The sequence below is a fragment of the Dipodomys merriami genome, unplaced genomic scaffold, assembly GCF_024711535.1.
Source record: "Dipodomys merriami isolate MVZ:Mamm:240054 unplaced genomic scaffold, mDipMer1.0.p SCAF_213, whole genome shotgun sequence".
Taxonomy (NCBI): domain Eukaryota; kingdom Metazoa; phylum Chordata; class Mammalia; order Rodentia; family Heteromyidae; genus Dipodomys; species Dipodomys merriami.
In genome coordinates this window covers 648,703-673,951 of record NW_027203527.1, presented here as the reverse complement: position 1 = coordinate 673,951, position 25,249 = coordinate 648,703, and the positions used below count along the sequence as shown (strand labels likewise).

At 45.1% G+C, this 25,249-nt stretch overlaps 1 protein-coding gene, 1 long non-coding RNA gene and 1 pseudogene across 2 annotated transcripts; 2 read left to right on the top strand and 1 right to left on the bottom strand.

Moving 5' to 3' along the window:
• Nucleotides 1–303: 303 nt before the first annotated feature.
• Nucleotides 304–919, top strand: LOC138834378 (deoxyuridine 5'-triphosphate nucleotidohydrolase, mitochondrial-like; annotated as a pseudogene).
• Nucleotides 920–1,950: 1,031 nt separating this feature from the next.
• Nucleotides 1,951–12,982, bottom strand: LOC138834379 (uncharacterized). Its single transcript, XR_011374089.1, has 3 exons — nt 12,709–12,982; nt 4,938–5,033; nt 1,951–3,012 (listed from the first exon to the last, which is right to left on the bottom strand). It is a non-coding gene; the product is annotated as an uncharacterized lncRNA (long non-coding RNA).
• Nucleotides 12,983–13,342: 360 nt separating this feature from the next.
• LOC138834377 (proteinase-activated receptor 2) lies at nt 13,343–25,015 on the top strand. The gene is made up of 2 exons (XM_070033006.1): nt 13,343–13,568; nt 21,602–25,015. Exons 1-2 carry the CDS (start codon nt 13,487–13,489, stop codon nt 22,711–22,713), a joined length of 1,194 nt encoding a protein of 397 aa, XP_069889107.1. The 5' UTR covers nt 13,343–13,486; the 3' UTR covers nt 22,714–25,015.
• The last annotated feature ends 234 nt before the right edge of the window (nt 25,016–25,249 follow it).

Genomic DNA, 25,249 nt, shown 5'->3' with positions numbered 1-25,249 from the left:
TATGATTATTTCTTTGTTGCTTTGTATGTCCCTCCCCCACAGTATAACCCCTGCTTTCACTGTATTTGATGTCGGTATAATTTGTGGAGGGGAAGGGGAAAAACAAGTCGTTTAAATAACGATACAGGTGGACCTGCTGCAACAATGAGATGTACAAGTTTTTATATTGAAAAACGAACTTTACAACTTTGGTGGGGGGGGGGGGATTGGGTGGGGGGCAGGGGGAGGGGGGAGATGGGAAGGGATGGGAAGGGGAAACAAAGGAGGAGGCTACAATGCTTGATAAGAAATGTACTCATTATCTTGCCCATGTAATTGTAACCCTTCTGTACAGTTTTTTCACAATAAAAAAATTAAAAAAAAAAAAAGAACTACAACTAGGGGGCCGTCTCTGTCTCTCTGTCTTTTCCTCCCTCTCCCCCATTGGCCATGCCCTGCTCAAAAGAGACCCCTGCCAGCTCCCCCTGCAAGCGGACCTGCCAAGGAGGGCGACATGCGGCTCAGCTTTGTGAGGCTCTCAGAGCACACTACAACCCGACCCGGGCGTCCGTGGGCGCCGCAGGCTGCGACCTGTATAGTGCCTATGATTGTACAATACCACCTATGGAGAAAGTCCTTGTGAAGACGGACATTCAGATAGCTCTTCCTTCTGGGTGCAATGGAAGAGTAGCTCTACGTTCTGGCTTGGCTGCAAAACACTTCATCGATGTAGGAGCTGGTGTCATAGATGAAGATTATAGGGGAAAAGTTGGTGTTATATTGTTCAATTTTGGCAAAGAGAAGTTTGAAGTGAAAAAGGGTGATCGAATTGCTCAGCTCATTTGTGGGCAGATTTTTTATCCAGAAATTGAAGAAGTTCAAGTCTTGGATGATACTGAAAGGGGTTCAGGAGGTTTTGGTTCTACTGGAAAGAATTAAAATTTGGCCCAAGAATAGAACATGAAAAGGCATACTTTTGATTAAAAATAATAGGTTTTGCGTCAAGTGTTTTTGGTGTTTTGCACCATAAAACTTAATAGTTTTAACTTGTAAAAAAGTTTGTTTTCTTAATGATAGAAGGAAAGGTTACTTCTGTTGGGATTATCTGGAAACTTATTTTGTGTTTCTGCAATTGGTAGTTGTATGAAAATCTATCTGCTTTGTGAATACTTGACAAGTTTTAAAAAATAAGATGTATAATTTAATTCAATAAAGAGTATCTCTTTGGTTCTGTTTAAAAAAAAAAAAAAAAAAAAGAACTACAACTAGAAACTGCTGCTGGTGGTTCCCAACTGTAATCCTAGCTACTCAGGAAGCTGAGATCCGAGGATCAAGGTTCAAAGCTAGTCTGAGCAGGAAACCAATCACCAGTAAACCCGATGTAGTGCTGTGGCTCAAAGTGGTAGAGTGCTAGCCTTGAGCAGAAGATCTCAGAGACCTCACTTAGGCCCTGAGTTCAAACCCTATAAGTGACAAAAAGAAGAAAGAAAGAATACAAGAAGGAAGGAAGGAAGGAAGGAAGGAAAAATAAACCCAGGTATGTTGCCATAAATTTGTAATCCTAGATTGGAAGGACAGTAGTTTAAAATTAGCCTAGGAAAAAAGTTTCTGAGACCTCTTTACCCCCATCTCAAAAGAAAAGGCTGAGCATAGCAATGTACTTCTGTCATCCCAGCTAATTGACAAGTGTAAACACAAGGATCAGGTCCAGTGCAGCCTGGGAAGAAAAAAAAACAACAGTGAAACCCTATCTAAAAAATAACCAGAGCAACAAGTAGTAGAGTGCCTGCCTAGCAAGTACAAGGCCTTGAGTTCAAACCCCTGAATGGCTAAGAATAAGCAACATACATACATACGTAGGTGGAAGAAAGACATTATTTTGTGGCTGTAGACAATGGAAATGAGCCAATAGAGGAAAAAGATGTGATAGGACGCAGTTAGCTATGAATGATGGGAAAATCTAAAGGCAATGTAAAATGTAAGTAAACAAGCTGGGTGCCCGTAGCTCACATTTATAATCCTAGGTACTCAGGAGGCTGAGATCTGATGATCTTGATTCAAAGCAAGCCCAGGCAGGAGAGTCCCTAAGACTCTAATCTCAATAAACCACCCGAAAACCAGAAGTGGCATTATGGCTCAAATGGTAGAGCGTTAGCCTTGAACTGAAGAGCTGAGGGACAGCGCCCAGGCCCAGAGTTCAAGTAATTAAACTTCCCAACTCACAGGTAATGACATCTCTGTAGACTGGACTCAGGCATAAGAATTTCTCACAGGCAATCTCAGAAAGTAGTCCAAATCCATATACTAATGTTGTGGTTCTCACCATAAGGACAACACACTTTGGTCTATTGAAAGCATGTTTGTGTTTTGTTGGTGGTTTTTTTTTTTTTTTTTTTTTTTTTTTTTGAGGGGAGGGTTGTTTTGTTTTGTGCCTGTACTTGGCTTAAACTAAGGGCCTGGAAGCTGTCCATTACCTTTTCTGTCAAGGCTGCTGCTTTACCATTTGAAACACAACTCTACTCTGGCTTTTTTGGTGGTTAATTAGAAATAAGAGTCTCACCAACTTTCTAGGTGAACTTTGAACCGTGATCCTCAGATCTCAGCCTCCTGAATAACTAGGATTATAGGCATGAGCCACCAGCTTGCAAGTCTGTTGGTAACAGGTACTTAAACTGTTTTTGCTGTCTTGAATTCATTATAAAGCCAAAGAAGAGTCTGGCATGTGTGCTGCATATATAATGACTTAGGTACATTATGTGTATGGGATCTATATTTCCATGTTGTGTTTGTCATTGTTCTAAGCTGTTAGTTCTTTGAGATCATGTTGGGCTCTAGTAGACACAGGGCTGATTGATAGCATCTTTAAGCCAGGGACTAAACCTATCCCTAAGGAACAGCAGAGCCTTGCAGAACAGACCAAATGAGGATAATTACCAGTAATGATCAGATTGTACCCTGGAGCCAGAGAAGTCATCTCATGGAAACCAGATGGCTCCTCTCCAGTGATGGCGGCCATCACAACTTGTCCAAAACCTGGGAAAAATAGGACTGCGATAATAGCCAGCCAGGCCACCTGTAACTGGGACTTGAAACTATGCACACATTTGTTTCTTGTCCTTAATTCTTCCTCTGCTTAAACCTACTGCTCAGCTTAGTATCCACAGATGGCAGGGGATAGCTGTCTTCCCATGGTCACCTAACCTCACTGCTCTGCCACATAAACTTTCCTGTCACTTTCACTGCTGGCACTTTGCCTGAATTCTTCTCACAGAAGACAAAGGTTGATTTGCTGCACATCATTTCAGGCAAGCAATTGAGGCGAGAATGTGGATGAGAGCACACAGGTCCTGGCAGCTGAATGTTTAACATGTTTCACACATTAGCATGTGAACCTGGAGGGAAACTTAAAATCCATGGAGGGTGTAGTTTGCATTTATTCTTCCTCAGTGCTACGTGCAATTCAGAAGACTTTACATCAACTGCAACTTGGATTGGGTGAACTATGGTGCAGAGTTCTCCATTGCAGAGAATGCTGCTGTGTGAATGTGTTCACCTCACTGGATGAGGTAGCGAGGTTAATGATTTTGATGAAAACAAACAAACAGAAATTTCTGGGCTAACGTGATCTCTGCTATAGCTACATCCAGCTCCCTCCCCTGCAGACAGGATGCAGACACCTGCAGAGTACCCAGACAGATGTTCTGTTCTACTGGTTGATTTCTCTCTGGCAGGTGAGAGATCAAGGTCAATGTCACAGCTGACTCACACCTAAAGCAGTGGACATTTCTGACAGACCACAGCACTTCCTTCTTGCAAATGAGATCTGGGCCGTAAGGACAAGAAATTCTGGGGTCTAGATCAAGGCCCTTGCCATGGCAGGCCCTGGGGTTCCAGTGCAGCTAGGCTGGTAGCAGGGATCCCCTCTTACCTCCAGGGCAGATGGAGATGGGCCCCCATCCTCTCTTTCTGTAGACTATGTATGTGGTGTGGAAAAGCTTTGGAAAGTGCCCTTTATCCATTGAGTTGAGTGCTTGTTACCTGTTCTAAGCACTCTACAAATATTTACGGCAATTTGCCTAATCATCTTGAAGATAAATTATTATCATCCCTGATTTACAGAGGAGAAAAGCTGAAGCACAGAGAAGCTAATCATCCAGCCTAAGGTCACAGAGCTCATAAGCAGTAATGATGAGATTCAAACCCAAGTAGGTTTCTTCAGGAGTCCCAGATATTAACTGGTGTGCCTAAGTTGGCGTTCAGTTATTTAAAAAAAATACAGATACATAAAATTTGCCTTTAGAGGTATAAGGAGGAAGAAGGATGTCAACATTTGAAAAGCCAGCAGTAGCTCTGAAGATGAATTGGGGGTGTTTGCTGGACACAGCTAATAAGCAAGTGAAGAAGGAGGGGGAAGGGAAGGAGGAAAGAAAGGGGAAGGGATGATGGAAAGAGAGAGAGAGAGAGAGAGAGAGGAGAGAGAGAGAGAGAGAGAGAGAGAGAGAGAGAGAGAGAGAGAGAGAGAGAGAGAGAGAGAGAGAGAGAGAGAGTGATTTTAGGAACAAATGTTGCTCTGGACGGAGACTCCCATCTACCTTGAGAATAAAGTTCTCTATTTTCTGTAGGCTCTCTGAGGGCCGGGGGCTGGCTGTTCAGGAGGCAGAACTTTCACTGTAAAGCAAAAGCCTCTTACTGCTTCCCACCTCCGCAGGCCCATTTATAGTCCTGACCCCTGCGGCTCCCAGAACATCCCTAGAAGGCATTTTCCCCAGAACAAAGGGGCCTCCAATGGTCTTCAAAGCCACTATGATGTGTTGGTTGCAAAAATTCCTCAGTCCCTCGAGACAGATTCATTTGCATTTCTAAAGTGAGACTCAATTTCAAATAACTGGGCTAAGTGATAAGTGTCCTGCCTGGGGAGCAGACAACCCCACACCCAGCCACCCCAGCTCCCCAGCAACCTGAGGAAGTGGGCTAGACAGTCGGGCAGTGGTTGCTTCTGATTCTTCCGAAACCCAAACTCAAATACTGGATGCGTCTAGATGCCAGAGTGAGCTCTAGGGAAAAGAGAAAAATATTTTTAAAAAGTTCAAGTCCTCCCTCTTCCCCAAATGCAAATCCAATATTTTCCTTCATGTGCAATCCACGAAGTCTTCTGTGAACACAACTCTTTGTGTTACATACCATACATGATTGCTTGCTCTATACATTAAGCATTCACCCATGTTTTTCAAACTATTTGTAAGCTGGTGATTTCCAATAACAACAACAAAACTCTTATTTTCTGGTTGCTAAATTGTGAAGCTTAAATGAATTCATATGTCTTGTTATCTATTCTTATTAGAATTTTTTTTTCTTTCCAAAATGACGGTACTTTCTCTATTGGGCTAATGATAGAAATAGCTGACGGCTTGAGAAGTTTTGTAAATTGGACAACTTTTGGCTTGAACTGGGAGAGAAACTGAAATTTAAGCTCTTATTTACTGAGCACAGAAATAAACTGGGATTCTGGAAATAAGGCTGAAGTCCCAGTAGCTTTCCTCCCCGCCCCCACTCCCAGCCCAGCTTTGCCTTAAAGACTGGCGTTACAGACACTTCCTTCAAATGCTAATGAGCAGCTTACAAAAGCTAAACAACAGGACCAAACTGGTTTCTGCTGCTCTGAGGAGCTGGAAGTTAGTGTCCCACACTTTCCAGAGATTTCCCAGACACTTCCTCCACATTCCAACAGCCATCCTTAAACTGTCCCCCCCCCCCCCCCCCCCCCGCAACCCACAGGGTAACTCTTCTCTCTGGTCTTCTCCCAGTTGTTTTTCATTGCAAATCCAGACACCTCGATTTCTCCAAAGCTTCTGAATACTGTTTTAGCTTTTCAGTCTCTCTCTCTCTCCCCTCCTCCCCTCCCTCTCTTTCTGCAATTCCCGTTGATCCTTTGAATTCTTAACAATGATTCTTGTAAACTGGATAGTACTGCTCCATTTTAAAGATGGAAAAAGCTGGCACCCAGGGAAAATGAAACAACCTAAGAGACCAATTGACAAATAAGTCAAGATTCAAACCAGGAAATGGAAAACCCTCCTCTTCTTCCTAGAGGTGGAAGGTAGTTTTGACTGGAGGAGGTATGGAAATGGAAGACATTAACCCTGCCTAACAAGCGCCAGTCTTGAGCAGTGCCTCCAGCCATTTCCCGGAGAAGCCTGGAGAGATGACCAAAAAACCAGATAACATGAGGAAGATCTCAAATCCGGTCCTGCTTGGAGAATGGCTACTGGCTAGATTTAGCTGGAATACTGAAGGCCCATTTGTTAGCTTGGCCTGTGGCACCCTGGGTTGGTGGGAGACCCTTGAGGGGTGGGGCCTCATGGGAGGAAGTTAGGTCATGGGGACATAGCCGTTGAACTAGGCCCTGAGAGGAGACTCGAGCTGGGACAGCTTCTTTACAGGTTTTGTTTTTGTTTTAGGGATTTTAGAAAAAAAACAAAAACCTTGGCTCCAACCAGCCCAGTTCTTGAAATGAAAAGAATGCCTCTAGGTCCCCCTCCCCTTAACTTAACCCACCTTCATTGTTTTGTTAAAGACTGACCCATTAAACAGGTAGCCAGTAATCCGGCTCATGCTGGCATGCTGGCTGGCATGCTGGCGACATCCTGAGTTTACTATAAACTCTACCTTTTTCACATGCTTATGTTAAACTCTACTAAACTCCTTTGTGAATGTTTACCTTAAGCTCCGCTTTACCATTGAATTCTTGAGTCATTTAAACCAAAAGTGATAGGCTGGCTTAAACAGCCATTATGTGACAAAGTGTAACCTCACTGGCCACCTGCGTGTGGTCTGGTATGACTGTGCAATCTTTTGGGTGTGTGAAAACCTCATTGGTTGCCTACGTGACCAGGCTTCACCTTGTGATTTTTGCCTTTAAAAACCTAAGCACGTGGGCCGCTCGGGGTCGCAGTATCAGCTCCTGAGCCTGTGCTGCGGCCCTGGCCGGTCAGTGTAGGAACCTTCTCAATAAAGTTGCTTCTTTAATATCAACTTTGTTGCGGTGGGCTCTGTCACTCCGGACGACTAGGTGGGCTTGCCTGCCTGAGTAGGGGGTCTTCCTACTATACCGTGAAGGGGATATTGGGACCCTAGCCCCTTTCTAGCCACAGAGGTGAATGTCCTGTCCTGCCACATGTCACCATGAAGTACCATTTCATCACAGGACCCCAAACTACAGCTCAACTGGCCATGGACAGAAATCTTCAAAATTGTGAGCTGAAGGAATCCTTTTTTGTGTGTGAGGGGGTGGGCAGTAGTGAGGTTTGTACTCAAGGTCTTATTCTTGCTAGAAAGTTACCTTTGCTGCTTGAGCCATGCCTCCAGCCATTTTTGCTTTAAGTTTATTTTTCCATTAATAACAAATTGTGTGTGTGTGTGGTATGCACACACACACACACACACACACACACACACACACACACACACACACACACACACACACACACACACACACACCAGTCTTGGGCTGGGCTATGTCCCTGAGCTTTTTTGTGCAAGTCTAGCGCTATACTGCTTGAGCCACAACTCCACTGCTGGATTTTTGGGTGATTAATTGGAAAGAAGAGTCTCACAGATTTTCCTGCCCTGGCTGGGTTCGAACCACCATCCTCAGATCTCAGCCTCTTGAGTAGCTAGGATTACAGATGTAATCCACTGGCAGACAACAGTTTTTAGGATCAGTGTTCATAGGATCTTTGGCTGTAGTTAGTAGCAGCAATAATGAGACTCCTTTACAGGTGTGTGCTGCTTTTGTGGTTTTCCAAAGGACTTTTATGCACACGTGTGTCTCAATTGCCCAGCATGATGAACAGCTTGGTGTGAAGTCACCTTGCCCCATAAGAAAGCTCCCAGGCAGAGGGCTCTCATGATTTCCCCACCCATGAGGAGCAGACAAATAAAAGAGACTGGCAGGCAGGTCTCTACTGCAGCTCCAGAGACATAGCCATCTTAATCAGTAACCATGTCACAAAGATCTACAGACACCTTGTGTAGTCATTTACTTGGAATGCACTTGACAAGGATCACAAGTCGCCTTCCTTTAAGTTCTTCTCACTTTTATGGAGACTCCATATTAAGTCCATAATAAGACCAGGGTAGAGCTTATGCTTGTAATCCTAGTAATCCTTGTAATCCTGGAAAAGGCCTTGAGTACAAGTCCCAGGCCCAGCAAAAAGACAAACAGAACAGGGCAGAATTTTCATATTAGTTAAGATTTTAAATAATTTAATATTGGTGGCCCATGCCTATAATCCTAGCTATGTAGAGGGTAAGATCAGAGGATGGTGGTTCAAGTCCATGAAAGTATGATCTCCAATTAACTTTCAAAACAGCAGGGAATGTAGCTGTGGCTTAAACCATAAAACTCTAGCTTTGAGTACGCTCAGCGATAGTCCCCAGGTGCTGAGTTCAAGCCCCAGGATCAATTGGCACACATATGAAAAAATTTTAACATTGCTGGTAAAGGCTCTGGACTCAATCTAAGCAATACATACACACATACACACACAAATGCTGGTAAAGATGTGAAAAGATGAACACACCTATCCACTGATTATGGAACTATAAATTAGTGCACTGTATCAAAAGGACAGCCTGATGATAATAATTAAGAATAGTTAAGAGCTTTTCTTTGTTCTGATCCTGAGACTTGAACTCAGGGTCTGAGTGCTGTCTCCGAGCTTTTTCACTCAAAGGTAGTGCTCTGCCACAACTTTACTTCTGAATTTTTGGTTGTTAATTGGATATAAGAATCTCACAGACTCTCTGGCCAGGCTGTCTTTAAGCTAGAACCACAGGCATGTGTCTGTGCCCAGCTAAACAAAATTATCTAGCAAATCTACCTATCTCTATGAATATTATTTTCCTAAAAAAACAGTCTGAAGCTAAACAAAGACACACACACACACACACACACACACACACACACACACCAGGATTTATTTAGGTCTGAGTTGTCTAACGCCCAACCACAAAACTATGAAATAATCTGGATATTTACAACAGCTTAATTAAAACCTAATAACAAAATGGAATATTCTGAAGCAATTAAAAGAGATATTACAGAGGACAGTTTAAGCATTTGAGGAAACATTTACCATCTTGTTGAGTGAAGGAAAACTAACAAAACAGCAATGCAAGTTGTCTCAATCCAAATTTTGAAAGAAGACAGCCCTCACTGGAAGAGCAGGCAGCAAATATTAAGACATCTCTGTGAGCAGATTCTTTATCTTCCCTCCCTCCCCTGGGCCTTCCTCGGTCCATCCTTCTTTCTTTCCTTCTCTTCTCTCCTTCCTTTACTTTTGTGTTTTCCAATAAATTCAATAAATGTGATGGCTTTCTGATTGGAAAAATAAATTTGTTCTTTTTCTCCCTCCCTCTCTTCCTTCCTTCCTTCTTTCCTTCCTTCCCTTCCCTTCCCTCCATTGCTTTCTTTCTGATGAGAATCTAAGGATGAGTCACTCAGGACCTACTACAGTGTGGTGGCCCTAGGCTCACCACCTGGCAGCAGGAAAGATGAATAAGTAATATTGGCAAGCAAGCAGTAATTACTCTGCAAGAATTTTGTTTTGTTTTGTTTCTTCTCTAAAGAGGATGTCGCAGACAATTTTACAAGACTGCACTTGCAACTAGGTTTCTTAGAAAGGGAACTGGTGGCATCACTTAGGGCCAGTAGGCCAGGTGAGCCTGACATCCTCCTCGATGAAAGCTTTGGGAGCTCAACACAGTGCCAGAGCCCGTGCTTGGCATTACCTGCTCTCCTTTTCCACAGGAAGCTGAGCTCTGATCCCATCCTGCACTGAGTGCTCCAGAAGGCCTTACTAGAAGGTCATGAGTCTCCCACAAAAAAGACCTTGAACTTGAATCCTGAGTACAGTGTGGAGCCATTAGTGGTTGAGCCCATTCTCATCCTTGTCCTCATAGCTCAGATGAGCAAGTGGCCTGCCTGGGACTCAAGAACAGTCAGGGAGGAGCTGTGGGTGGCAATAGTAGGGTGAGAAAAATGGATGCGAGGAGGCATCCTACCCACCACCAGGGCTGCCTAGGAAAGCATCTCCGCTTCTGCCAATCAGCTGTCCCATCTCTATAATAAGCAGGTGGCACCATGACTGCTCTCTGAACCTCACCCCTTATGTACTTAATTCATTAAGTGATCACTAGTGCAGATGTCACCTGAACCATCAGGTGAGGTGAGGGTGCCAGTTTTGCTCTCCACAGAATGATCATTTTTCCCCTCCAAGGTGATATTGGTGATATTGCTGGCATCTCCCATGGTGTAATGAGTCACCCTGTTTCTACTTGTCTCTGTAACATATTGTCCAGATAAAGTCCTGACCTGTGTTTATAAGTCTTCAAACCTGGGGATATGGCTCAAGCAGTAGACTGTCTGGCAAGTGCAAAGCTCCAAGTTCAAACTCCAGTACTTACACACATACATACACACACACACACACACACACACACACACACACAATTTTGTTCAAATGGCAGACAAAAAAAAATCTACAGTTAAAAAACAAAGGCCAAAAGAAAATCCAACTCAGAGAGATAAGCTCAGATATATTCAAAGGAAAAGAATTGTAAGCAAAGGATAACAAATACAAAGGAATAGCAGGGGTATAAATGACGAAAGCAGTACTAGGAGAGAAATAACCGTTGAAGTCAAGGAGGTTGGGGGTGAAGGAAGGACAGTCTGCACATCCCTGGGATAGATCTGTTTGCTTGCTTTTGTCTTTTTTATTTTTATTTTTTTTTGTGGTCGTGGGGCTTGAACTCTGGGCCTGGATGTTATCCCTGAGCTCTTCAGCTCAAGGCAAGTGCTCTACCACTTGAGCCAAAGCACCACTCTGGTTTTCTGGTGGTTAATTGGAGATAGGAGGCTCATGGACTTTCCTGGCTTTGAACCATGATCCTCAGATCTCAGCCTCCTGAGTAGCTAGGATTACAGGCGTGAGCCACCGGCACACAGCTAGATCTGGTTTTTACCAAGAAAGAAGTGGGGAGCATTGTCCAATTTCAAGTAAGGAAAAAAATGACCTGATAGACATTCCCACAAGCTTACTTGTGAGACAGGTGAGGAGCTTGAATGCAAAAGGAGGAAGCCAAGTTAGCAGGTCATTAAAATAATATACACAAAAGGTAATGATCATCTGGGCAAGGATGGTATTTTGAATATCATTTTAAGGTAGAATTGCTGAGAGATCAATTATGGAAGATAAAGAAATCAGGAACAAAGCCATGTTTCCTGGTCTGTATAATTTGAAGGATGGAGGGGAAGACAGTGAAAAGAAATGAGAGGTTTGGGGGAATTTTATTTGGGGCTTATGCTTGATAGGCTTCTAGACATAACTAACACAACACAAGATGTATGGAGATGTTAAAGGTCTGCAGTGGAGAAATCTGGGGTAGAATTTTAAACTTGGTCATTTGGCTTATGGTTGTTCAAATATTAGTAATTGTTACTGGCAACTGACTCACCGGTTTGGTCCTTAAGGGCAAATGTCTGATTGTCAGGGTTCAAGCTCCTCAAGAGGCTATCTGGATCACTCTGACCCCTGACCCTGGGACAGAATCCTTTCTAACAGGCCAGGCAGATGTCCTAAGCTTCTGCTGTAAGCCTGGCAGTGATGTGGCCCTTCACCTTGGAGGGTACTTCCAGTCCTGGGACCAGCTCCTTCCATCTGAGCTGAAATTAGGCTCCTTCCATGGCTCTATCATCTGTTGTTCCCTGGAGCTACTCAAAATATGTCTGATCTTCTTCTGCATACAAATCCTTCCAGTGGCTTCTCTGTTCTTCTACAACAACTATTCAAATGAGTCAGCAGTAAACTTAACTTTTTTTTTTTGGAGGGGGGGTTGTGGTGATAGAACTCTGGGCTTGGGCGCTGTCCCTCAGCTCTTTCAGCTCAAAGCAAGTGCTCTACCACTTGAGCCACTTGCTTAAACTTAACATGTTATTGTCTTTTTCCTTAATTTTGAGACAGCGTCTCTAGCCTTGAACCTTCAATCCTCCTCAGCTTTCTGAGTGCTGGGATTCTAAGCATGTACCACTAGGCCAGGCTCTTATTTATTTTGTGCTAGTCCTTGGCTTGAACCCAGAGCCTGGATGTCATCCCTGATCTTTTTCATCTCAGAGCTAATGCTTTATCACTTGAGCCACAGCTCCACTTCTGGCTTTTTGGTAGTTATCTGGAGATGAGGAAGAGTCTCACAGACTTTCCTGTCCTGGATAGTTTTGAACCGTGACCCTCAGATTTCAGCCTCCTGAGTAGCTAAAATTACAGGAGTGAGCCATTGGCACCCAGCAAGGCTCATATTCTTTAAAAAGTAATTAATTATGAAGTAAGACACTACCTATATGATGAAGGCCCCTGAGCACACATGACCAATCCCATATTTCTCTCTGCATCCCTGTGTGTGTGTGTGTGTGTGTGTGTGTGTGTGTGTGTGTGTGTGTGTGTGTGTGTGATCAACCCAGGACCTTGTGTGGACTCTATCGCTGAGTGACACCTCCAGCCCCGGCTTATGTATTAATCTCAGTGCAGAGGACTGGGTGCAAGCCTGCGTGGAGCAGTGATGCTCGGGTTTCACTGTGGTGAACACCGGCAAACTGCTTTTTGTGATGCGTGTAACTGGGGGGTGAAGCTAACCTTTCTAGGCTCCCATGTAGGAAGGCTCACCAGCAGTTACCGAGCTGTTGCTCCTGTGTTTTTCCATCGTGCAGCTCCCAGAGGAGGGCTCAGGGCCCGGGAAGCGCGCGGTCCAGGGGGCGGCCGGCCGGGTGGGCGCTCGGCCCCTTGCCCATTCCCCCGCAGGCGCTCCCGCGTCAGCCCGCTTCCCCGGACCGAGCCTCGGGTTCTGCCCGTGACCGCCGGCGCTGGGCGCTCAGACCCAGGCTCCGACTTCAGAAGAGGTGGACAGGCTTGGAGCGGGCTCTCCCCAGGTAACCGGGAAGCCAGGGCACGTCCAGCCTCCGTCCGAGCCGGGAGGAGCCTCCGCACCCTTGTTGTTATTTGCATTCCAATACAGTCACCTCACCAGCTCCGCCCCCGCCCGCCGGACTGCGGCCGGACCCATTCTTCCTTATTAGGAGCGGGCGGGACAGCGTCGGGCGCGGTGGGGAGCGGCGGAGGGCGGGGCGAGTGGAGCGCGTGGTGGGGTGGGGGCGGCGCCGAGAAGCGGACAGGTGCCCGGGGGCGGGGCTTGGGTTCGGAGCGGCCGGAGGGGGCGTGGCCTGTCCCTGGGCGTTCTAAAGGGGCGTGGCGGAGCCGGGTGTTCCGGTCTCGGGGCGGGGCCTCCAGCAGGTGCGTCCCGCGGTTCGGGTTTCACTGAAACGGATCCTGCTCTGGGAAAAGCGAGCGTGGAGGCTCGGATCGGGGCCGATGCGGAGGCGGCCAGGCTAGGGGGTCGCGAGCGGGGCTCTGAGTTTCGAACTCGTGGCCCGGCTCGGGGACGGCTGGAAGGAAGGATGCGGAGTCCGAGGGTGGCGTGGCTGCTGGGGTGCGCCGTCCTGCTGGCGGCCGCTGCCTCGGGCGGCGTCACCGGGGAAGGTGAGGACGGGGCGGTCGGAGCCCGCGGGCCCGGGCGCCTGGCCGGCGGCGGGAGGGAGTGGGGCCGGCGCACCTCGGGGTGCATCCCTCAGACGCCCCGGCGTTGGCGGGGGCCCCTGCATCCCGGGACATCGGCGGGGACACCCGGAAGCGGCCCCCTTACCGGGGACGGCTGCAGACCCGGGCTCCCCCAGCTCCCACCTGTCGGCGGGGGGACGCCGAGGGACGCGAGTGCCAGGTCTGGGGTTCCCCGAGGACGGACTGGCTTCTCCTCCCCGGGGTTGGTGTCTTTGCAAACACGAGGTCATTAGTAGCTTTCCTCACTCCCTGGCGGGTCCCGGGGGGGGGGTGGACTGGATTAGCGAGTCGATGTTTAGGGTAGGGGAGGAGGGGGTGGGAACCCCTATCCCTTCCCTCTCACTTCTTGTACCCCCATTGGAGCCCCCCCCCCGCTTGGGGTCTGCCCAGGGGTCCCAAGAGGCGCCGCGGCTCCTGGTACCCACGGGGAGGATGACCTGGGTTTGAAAGTCAGCCCGTTCCTCTGGGGTTTACAAGGGAAATATACCGGAGGGCGCGCGCCCGGGTCTGCAGGGCTTGAAGGTGGCAGCCCCGGGAACAGAACCGCAGGGGTGCGGCCAGGGCGATGCACAGCGGCCAGCTTGAGCTGGGCTCGGGGTGGGGCGGAGCAGCTCCCAAGGACGGCGCAGCGGGGAGTTCAAGTTCCCGGGTTGGGTCGGGCCGGCGGAGGCCGGCGGGTGCCCTGATTTTAACGGGCACCTTCCGTGATGCTCAGCGTGGCGGGTTTGGGGGCGGTCTGGGGGCTTTAAATGTCCTTGCGAAGTTTGCATATTTGCTGCAAAAGACAGTTTATCCTTTTCATAAGGACGTTGTGTGAACAAATCAGTAAATCAGACTACAATGTGATCTAAAAATGTCTGGAGTTTTAAAAAGCGGATCCACGTAAAGGTCAAACCGTACCATACTTTTTTTTTTTTTTTTGGCCATTCTTGGGGCTTGAACTCAGGACCTGGGCACTGTCCCTGAGCTTCTTTTGCTCAAGGCTAGCACTCTACCACTTGAGCCACAGCACCACTTCTGGCTTTTTCTGCTTATGTGGTGCTTAGGAATCGAATCCAGGGCTTCATGCATACTAAGCAAGCATTCTACCACTAAGCCACCTTACCAGCCCTGGTATACATTTTTATAGGTCAGTATCAAAATAAAAACATTTATTTCCAGGAAGTATTGAGGCTAACAACCCTATTTACCTATGTCTGTCTTTACTTTTTAAAAAAATTAATGTTATTATTACTATAAAGGTAATTTATAAAGGAGTTACAGTTATGTTAGGCAAGTCATGAGTACATTTTTTTTTTTTTTTGGACAATGTCACCTTGTTCCTCCTCCCAGTTTTTCCCTTCCATCCCTGCCCACAAGTTTGTATAGTTTGTTTTCAACATAGTTTCTTCTAAGTAACACTGCTGCCTATGGGTTTTGTTGTTGTTGTTTTGTTTTGTTTTTTGTTAGTTGTGGGGTTTGAACTCTGGCCCTGGGCACTCAAGGCTTTCTCACTTGAGCCACATCACCATTTCCGGTTTTCTGGTAGTTTATTGGAGAGAAGAGTCTCATGGGCTTTTCTGCCTGGGCTGGCTTTGAACAGTGATCCTCAGATCTCAACCTCCTGAGTAGCTAGGATTACACGCAGAAGCCACCAGCACCTGGCTTGCCTATGGGTTTTTTTTTTTTTTATTGTTGTAGCATTTATTTATTTTTTATTATTAAGTTTTTTTATTGTGAAAATACCATACAGAGGGGTTACAATTATATGAGCAAGGTAATTTCTTATCAAGCATTGTTGCCTCCTTTGTTTCCCCTTACTATCCTTGCCCTCCCAACCCCCCCCCCCCAAGTTGTAAAGTTCGTTTTTCGACGGTAAGGTCTTGTACATCTCATTGTTGCAATGGGTCCTCCTGTATCCATATTTAAACAATTTTTTTCTCTTCCCCTCCACAAATTATACTAACATTAAATACAGTGAAAACGGGTTATACCGTGGGGGAGGGACATACAAAGCAACAAAGGAATCATAAATATGTTAGAAACAATAGTAAGAAAGAAAAACAAATTAAGTCCTTATCTTGGGGTTCATTTTGCCTAACATCAACTTGTCTATTTCTGCTTGTCTCAGACATATACTAGTTATTGCAAATAAGGGAAACCATGGGACCTATGTTTCTTTGGGCCTGGCTTACTTCACTTAATATAATTTTTTCCAAGTCTTTTCATTTCCTAACAAATGGTGGCAATGTCATTCTTTCTGATGGAGGCATAGAATTCCATTGTGTATATGTACCACATTTTCTTGATCCATTCATCTACTGGGAGGCATCTGGGTTGGTTCCATATCTTAGCTATGGTAAATAATGCTGCAATAAAAACAGTTGTGTTGGTAGCCTTAGTATGGTTTTGTTTGTGATCATTCGGGTAAATGCCCAAAAGTGGGATTGCTGGATCATAGGGAAGATCAATGTGGAGTTTATTAAATGAATCCAAAAAAACCATAGAAAGAATCAACAAAAGAAAGAGTTGGTTCTTCGAAAAAATTAACAAAACTTGACAGACTCTTAGCAAATCTTATCAGAAAAAGAAGAGAACACACCCAAATTAATAAACTCAGAGATGAGAATGGAAACATTGCCACAGAAACAACCAAGATTCAGAACATTATAAGGGATGCTTCTCAAATCTTTATGCTAATAAGTTTGAGAACCTGGCAGCAATGGACCTTTTCCTAGCAAATATTGACATGCCGAAACTAAACCAAGGTGAGTTAAGCCAATTTAACAGGCCCATATCAAGCATTGAAATAGAAATACCAATAAGAGACCTCCCATCTAAGAAAAGCCCAGAACCAGATGGTTTTACAGTGGAATTCTACAAGGCCTTCAAAGTAGAGCTCACACCAATACTCCTCCAACTCTTCAATGAAATTGAAAGTTCACTACCGAACTCATTCTATGAAGCCATCATAACCCTCATCCCCCAGGCAGGGACTCATCAAAGAAAGAGAACTATAGACCCATTTCTTTGATGAACATTGATGCAAAACTTCTCAACAAAATTTTGGCCAGTTGACTCCAACAATTCATCCAAAAAATCATGCCTATGTCTTTTAAAGTTAAAAACTTAAAACTTGGAAGGATGGGCTCTTGGTGAAAGCCTATAATCGAAGCTAGTCAACAGGCAGAGATTAGGAGGTCCATGGTTAGAAGCCAAAAGGGCTGAGTGCCTGGCTCGAGTTGTAGTTTTTGTAGTCTTTAGTTTGAATCCCAGTTCTGCCAAACAAGAAGGCATTCAGGAGCAAAGGTTAATGTGAAAATTTCAGTGTGGGACTCAAGACTTATGCTTCAGATAGTTCATATAGGAAACACTTCTTGAACATTTGGCCCATTCTTGTTTAAAAAGTGAAGAGCTGAGGAAAGAGAGATCCCAATGTGAGGTGAACTTGATTTAACAATATAAAGTCACAGCCAGGCATGGGTGGCTCATGACTGTAATCCTAGCTACTCAGGAGGCTGAGATCTGAGAATCCCAGTTCGAAACCAGCCTGCACAGAAAATTCCGTGAGACTCTCATCTCCAGTTAACCACCAGAAAAGCACTAGCCTTAAGCAAAAGAAGCTCAGAGACAGTGTCTAGGCCCTGATTTCAAGCCCCATGACAGACAAAAAGGAAAAAAAAAATTAAAAAGTCAGGTTACTTGCTAACCAGAATTATTTAATATTAGCCATTATTTTTTCCTCTTGCATACCTCTAATCCTTTGCATGCTAAGTTTCCCGAAGAGTTAGTCATGTAACAACAGCTCCCAACTTGGAGGAACACAGTTTTCCTTCTGGCTGAAGCTAGGTTGAAATTGTTAAAAACCTTTCTGCCACTCAGCGGGGGGCCGTTGCTTATCTAACCCTTTCAGTTTGTCCTGTGTGTGTGTGTCCGCTTGATAAAAGGGCAGAATAGATTTGGTTTTCTTCTCAAAAGCCTCATTCCCAAAGACTGCATCCTAGAGAGGAACTCAGCCTAAGATAAACTCACTTTCCAGGTAGGGAGGACATGGACTGGGAAGGGAACCAGCTCAGGAAAACGCTCCTTATTCCCCCTCTTCCTCCATGCAGTAGTAGTGGATAAGATTTGTGTCAACATTTTCCCTCTGTCTTGCCACTGGTGGTAAAGTCTTAGAAGTGGAGAGTGGTGGAGTACAAGGGGACTGGACTATCCCATAGCCTTGAAGGCCATTTCTAGCATTCTCCTCACCCCAAAAACCTTGGTAAATAGCTAATGAGGACTCCAGATGCAGAGAAGCTCAAAAGGCAATGTGCCCTTGAAATCAGTTTCTCACAGTGAAAGGCTAATGCAGTCCACCATAACAGTCACTCTGTTCTTTTGTTAAGAAACTGAAATTTCTGTTCTCTTTACAATTGCTTTTATTTTATTTATTTATTTATTTATTTTTGTCAGTCATGGGCCTGAACTCTGGGTCTGGGTGCTGTCCCTCTGCTCTTCAGCTCAAGGCTAGCGCTCTACCACTTGAGCCACATGCCACTTCTGGACTTTTCTGCTTATGTGGTGCTGAGGAACTGAACTGAGGGCCTCATGCATGCAAGGCAAGCACTCTACCACTGAGCCGCCTTCCCAGCCCTCTTTACAGTTGCTTTTAAATTGCAGAAGTAGTAGCTTGGTGTTGGTGGCAAATGCCTATAATCCTAGCCACTCAGGATGCTGAGATCTGAGGATTTGGGCTGGGCAGAAAAATCCAGGAGATGTTTATCTGCAATTAATTGCAATTAATCAGCAAAAAGCTGGAAGTGGAGGTGTATGGATCAAGTGATAGAGCAAACTTAGGTAGGGAAAAAAGCCTACTAAGAGACTGAAACCCTAAATTCAAGCCCCAGGCCTAGCATAAAAGAAAAATTGCAAAAGAAGTATGTGAAGCTGGGCACTGGTGGCTTAATCCTATAATCCTAGCTATTCAGGAAGCTGAGATCTGAGGATTGTGGTTGGGGGGCCAACCTGGGCAGGAAAGTTTGTGAGACTCGTCTCCAATTAACCACCAGAAAACCAGAAGTGGTTCTGTGGCTTAAAGTGGTAGAACACTATCCTTGAGCAAAAAGAGCTCAGGAACAGTGCTCAGGCCCTGAATTTAAGCCTTATGGACCCCCCCCCCCAAAATGCTATGTGGTCATTACTGAGAAAAATTTAGTCAGATCACTCCCAAACCTCAGTACTTGAAGGTGGTAACTACTGCTAACAGTTTAGGTTATATCCTTTCCCCTGACTCATAGACTCATGCATGAAATATCAGAAAACTTTCTTGTGTAAATGTAGGATTTTACAAGATGATCAGTAACATAAAACAGTATGCACAAAACATTTTGTGTGTGTGTATGCTGGTCCTGACACTTGAACTCAGGGCCTGGGTATAGTGTCTGAGCTTTATTTCTTAAGATTAGTGCTGTACACTTGAGACACAGATGTATTTATGAAAGTGTTACAGACTTTCTTACCTGGGCTGGCTTTGAACTGTAATCCTCAGATCTTAGCCTCCTGAGTAGCTAGGATTACAGGAGTGAACCACTGATACCCAGTTCATAAAATATTTGTAGTGACTTTAAAAACAGTACCTGAAATTGAAAAACTGAAGTAGGAAGATTATAAATTTGAGATCACCCTAGGCTATTTAGTGAAACTGTCAAAAAAAATTTAAATGTGTTCTAGAAAGATGTATCATATTTTTAAATTAGTCTTCTGTTGATAGATATCTGGGATATGGAAGAGGAAGAGGTCTGATGAAAATAGAAACAGGACTCTGTGTTAGCACACAATCCCCTTTGCTTTTCTTGTGTTACTAATTAACTGCTGGGTGATGTCTCATAAAGATTGTGTTTAACTTTGTTATGGTTTATTAGCTGGGCAAGTATTGAGGAACAAGAGTTCATCTTGAAAGAATGCTTAAGCAGTTTACTGAAAGTATGGCTAGGGAGGGCTACTCAACAACTGAGACTTGATTTTTTTTTTTAGCCTGTAGCTCCCAAGGAATTAGGAGGAAAAAGAACATTTCGGGCTAGGGGAGGTTAGGGAGGAGGGATGAGGAGAGTGTTAGCACAAAGTACTTTTCCTATACTCGGTTTGGTGGGGGAATAGCGGGCTCACTTTCCACTAGAATTCAACAGGCCTGGAATACTGTCTTGTCACATTGTTTTTATCTAATGAATCTTTTCATGGTTAGCATATAGAACTGTGTGGCCTTTTTTTTTGTGGGCTGTGGAGCTTGAACTTTGGGCCTGGGCGCTGTCCCTCAGCTCTTTAGCTCAAAGTTAGGGCTCTATCACTTGCACCATAGCGCCATTTCTGGTTTTCTGGTGGTTTGTTGGAGTTAAGAGTCTCACGGACTTTCCTTCCTTGGGCTGTCTCTGAACTGTGATCCTCAGATCTCAGCCTCCTGAGTAGCTAGCATTACAGGTGTGAGCCATCAGCACCTGGCTCTGTGCATGTTTTTATAGGACAACTTTTAATGCCTCATGTTATTAAAGTATTTATTATGTCAGTAATGGAGCTTGAATTCAGTATCTCAAACTCTTGCTTGGCTTTTGTACTCAAGGCTGGTGCTATACCACTTGAACCATACCTCCACTTCTGGCTTTTTTCTGGTTAGTTGGAGATAAGAGTCTCATGGAGTTTTCTATCCAAGCTGGCTCTTATCTGTGATCCTCATTAGCTAGGATTAACAGTGTCAGCTACCATCATCTAGTTTAGTAGTCTGGGGCTGGGCCTGGGCACTATCCTTGAGCTTTTCTGCTCAGGGCCTAAGGGTCTACCACTTTGAGCCACAGTTCCACTTCAAGCTGTTTCTGAGTAGTTTTATTGGAGCTAATAGTCTCAGGGACTTTCTTGCCCTGGTTGGCTTCAAACGCTGACCCTCAGATCTCAGCCTCCTGAGTGGCTAGCATCACAGTCAAGAGCCAGCAGTGCCTGGCTTTTGGCCTTTTCCTTGTCATTGGATTGAGCACCTACCTGTATAATCCTGGATAATCTTCTTGAGATCTCTTATTGATATCTGCCAAGATGAGTCTTCTAAATAAGTTAGTGTTCACAAATCTGACATCTCTTTTAAAAAACCACCTTTCAAACCTCTCCACAGTGTGAAAAACAAGATAGGGATCTCTGTACCCTCCAACACTGTACTTGGTCAATCACTGTCTTATCTAGGAAAGCCTTAAGAGCGAATAGTCAGCCCTGCTGAGTGTGAGCACAAATTCCAGGAGAGAAAAAAGTTATGGTCTAGAGATTATTAGGGTGACTCATGAGAGGAGTATGATACAGATGCCACTGGGCGCTGAAGGCAGACTGTTTCTTCTCATTAAAGTAAGGTCCTTCAGCTTCTTCACTTCCTCCTGCAGGTTCCCCAGCACATGATTGGGGCAGGCTGTAAGGGGGATATGCTGGTCATTTGTTTTATAATTGGAGATAAGAGTCCCACAGACTTTCCTGCCTAGGCTGCCTCCTAAGTAGCTAGGATTACAGGTGTGAATCACTGGTACCTGGTCCAGTACAGCTTTTTGCTGGTTAATTGGAAATAGAATCTGGAGGACTTTTCTGCCTTGGCTGGTTTTGAACTTTAATCCTCTTGGTCTTAGCCATCTGAGTAACTGGAATTATAGGCATGTGCCTCTGGCACCTGGCTATTAATCATTTTAAGATTGATAGGAAACAGTGTTCTATATGAGTCCCACAACTTCCCAACACCATGGGATGTAAGTTAGTGGTACAGTGCTTTGCCTAGCCCAGGGTTCAATCCCCTGAAATCGTATCACTCCCCTAAAAAAGCAGCATTACCTGAAGAAAGCATTACACAAAAGACTTTGCGCAGTGCTCTCGTAGTGTATTTCTGCCTTCATCTTAAGCTGTTTTCATTTGAGCACACCAGCCTTATTGCTGGAATGTCTGCATTGGTAACGACTTTGCCTGACTTTCTTTAACAGGTGCCAACCGAACATCTAGAGGAAGAAGTCTCATTGGAAAGAACAAGGGCCACTCTTCAGTCACTGTGAAAGGAGTGAAAGGGGAACCAGGCTTCACTGTGGATGAATTTTCTACAGAAGTGCTCACCGGGAAGCTGACTACTGTCTTTCTTCCTGTTGTCTACACCATTGTCTTTGTGGTTGGCTTGCCCAGCAATGGCATGGCCTTGTGGGTTTTTCTTTTCCGAACGAAGAAGAAGCACCCTGCGGTGATTTACATGGCCAGTCTGGCCCTGGCAGACCTCCTGTCTGTGATCTGGTTCCCCCTGAAGATTGCCTACCACATCCATGGCAACAATTGGGTCTATGGAGACACCCTCTGTAAAGTGCTCATTGCCTTTTTCTATGGCAACATGTACTGTTCTATTCTCTTCATAACCTGCCTCAGTGTGCAGAGGTATTGGGTCATCGTGAACCCCATGGGTCACTCTAGGAAGAGGGCTGCGATTGCCATTGGTGTCTCCATGGGAATATGGCTGCTGATTCTGCTGGTCACCATCCCCTTGTACATCATGAAACAGACCGTCTACATCCCAGACCTCAACATCACCACCTGCCATGATGTGCTGCCTGAGGAGGTGTTGGTGGGGGACATGTTCAATTATTTCCTCTCTCTGGCCATTGGAGTCTTCATGTTCCCAGCCTTCCTCACAGCTTCGGCCTATGTGCTTATGATCAGAACACTCCGATCTTCTGCCATGGATGAAAACTCAGAAAAGAAGAGGAAGAGGGCCATCCGGCTCATTATCATTGTCCTGGCCATGTACTTTATCTGTTTCACGCCAAGTAATCTTCTGCTAGTGGTACATTACTTCCTGATTAAAAGCCGAGGCCAGAGCCATGTCTACGCTCTCTACATCTCAGCCCTCTGCCTATCCACACTCAACAGCTGCATTGACCCCTTTGTCTATTACTTTATTTCAAAAGATTTCAGGGATCACGCAAAGAATGCGCTGCTTTGTCGAAGTGTCCGCACTGTGAAGAGGATGCAAATATCCCTCACCTCAAAGAAATTCTCCCGGAAATCCAGCTCTTACTCTTCAAGTTCCACCAGTGTTAAAACCTCCTACTGAGTTCTGTCCATGGATGGAGGTGGTACGGTTGGATGTGAAGTGTGCTTCATGGGGGGAGATGGTGGCTGTGCCCCAACCAAGCCAGTCTCTGCACAGATCATGGGTATACAGGATTGCTCAAATCTTCCCTGAAAAGTCCCTACGTGAACAGAGCTGTCAGTGTCAGAAATCCCACTATTCAGATGTCAGAACTGATCTGTCTGTAGCAGACTTTTCAGAAGCCCGGTGACTTGCCAAAAACCACAACCGACTTGAAGACTGAGTTCATAGCAGAAACTTTATTCTCTACATCTGAAGTCCACTCTGGCCCTGCTAGGGCTTGAGGGCCTCCAGAGAGCATCTGACTGACTTTACAGTGGAGGAAGATGAGGATGCTGACTCTCATGAATGAACTGCCTGGAGTCAGATTTCCAGCCAGTCACAGCGAATGAACTTGGGTTGGATGATGGAGTCACTTGTTCAGTGCTTTGCATACTAGTATCATCTTAGTAAAAGAGTGGGTCCTGCCAGGCACTGGTGGCTCACACCTGTAATCCTAGCTACTCAGGAGACGGAAGTCTAAAGATTGCAGTTCGAAGGCAGCCAGGGCAGGCAAGTCTGTGAGACTTATCCAGTTACCCAGCAAAAAAAGCTGAAAGTGGAGTTGTGGCTAAAGTGGTAGAGTGCTAGCCTTGAGCTGGGAAAAAAGCTCAGGGACAGTAGCCAGGCCTTGAGTTCAAGTTCCATGCAGGTCACAAAAACAAAAATGTGTGGGTTCCGCAGCTTCAGTAATGAGGCTTCGATGGGAACAGGCCTACTTTACCAACCTGTTGTTTGATGTTTATGTGGATAAAGGTTTGAGGACTGCTTTTTTGAGCAGGACTTCCACTCCAGTAGGTGCCATGATCATTTCTAAGAAAAGCTGTTAAGAACATTTTGTGTCTATGTTCAGCTGATAAGAGTATTTCTTGTTGACTTATAAGGATTGTCAGTTATTTCTTTGTTCATCCTTTGAATTTTGTGCTTATTGTTATTCAAGAAAAATGCAAGGATCTTAAACATGTAAAGATAAATTTTGTATATTTTTTGTACTGACTTCAGTCAGAACTATAGACTGTTTTGCAACTAAGAATAACTTTCACGCTGGGCGCCGGTAGCTCACTCCTGTAATTCTAGCTACTGAGGAGGCTGAGATCTGAGGATCACGGTTCAAAGCCAGCCTAGGCAGGAAAGTCCGTGAGACTCTTATCTCCAATAAACCACTAGAAAACTGGAAGTGGTGCTGTGCTCAAGCGGTAGAGCGCTCATCTTGAGCTGAAGAGCTGAGGGATAGAGCCCAAGCCCAGAGTTCAAGCCCCACGACGGACAAAAAAAAAAAAAAAAGAAAAAAAAAAAACTTTTACCACTTAGTATTTTTTAAAAAATATTATTGAAATATTTATTGTCAGTTTTGTTCACTTTTAATCAAATAGGAAGTTTCAGAGTCCTCACAGTGTTTGAGGCATGTCTTGTTTGAAAAATACCAGGAATGTAGAAGAGTTTACAACACATTTAAGAGGGTTGACTCCAAACTGACTTTATACACCTGTTGTATTTGTAACTTTAGAAAAGTTATTGTAAGATTTATAAATAATACATGATTTTTTTAAACAACTTATTTCTAAACTGCTTGTTATGTTTGTTTGAAAAGGAGGGAGTAGGGGAAAATCCTGCAGTGGTCACACTTAAAAATTTTTTTTTTGCCAGGCACTGGTGGCTCACGCCTTTAATCCCAGCTCCTCAAAAGGCTGATCTGAGAATTGAGGTTCAAAGCCAGCCCAGGCAGGAAAGTGTGAGACTTTTATCTCCAATTAGCCACCAGAAAAGCAGAAGTGGTGCTGTGGCTCAAGAGTGCTTGCCTTGAGCTGAAGAGCTGAGGGACAGTGCCCAGGCCCAACGTTCAAACCCCACGACCCCCTCCCCGACCCGCAAAAATAGCGCTGGGACTAAGTTTTGAATTCAGGGCCTGGAGCTTGCTAGGCTGGTGCTCTAGTATTTGAGCCACATTTCTAGCCCCTCCCTTTCTTGTCCCCCTCATTAGAGATAGAGTGTGGTAAACATCTCAGCATCCTGAGTAGCTAGACTAGAGAGGCAGTGGCTCACATCCAGTTTTAAAGGATACAAAGTAGTCTTTTGGGTACATTCCAATGTACTTGTAGTGATTACTCTAGGGCTCCTGAAGATGTTTCCACCCACCTGCCCTCTTGCCTGTTAAAACAGACATCTTGTAGGAAAAGTTTCTGGAAGTAGAATATCTTGCTCAGAATCTAAATGTCTGCTTTAGGGCTGGTGGGTGGGGTGGAGAACAGGGAAGTGTGTGTGGGGGGAATGGGGGGGGGGAGGAAGGTAGCTAAGAAATAGAGCACTTGCTCCTACTCCAGAAGGCAGGGGGGTGGTTTGGATACCTAGTGTCCATTTTGGAGATGAAGACTTTACCAAGTTGCTATCTCTGGTGTCTACTGCTACTATAATAGTAACCCTAAACCATTTCCTGAAATAATCAGCCCCACTTGGCACC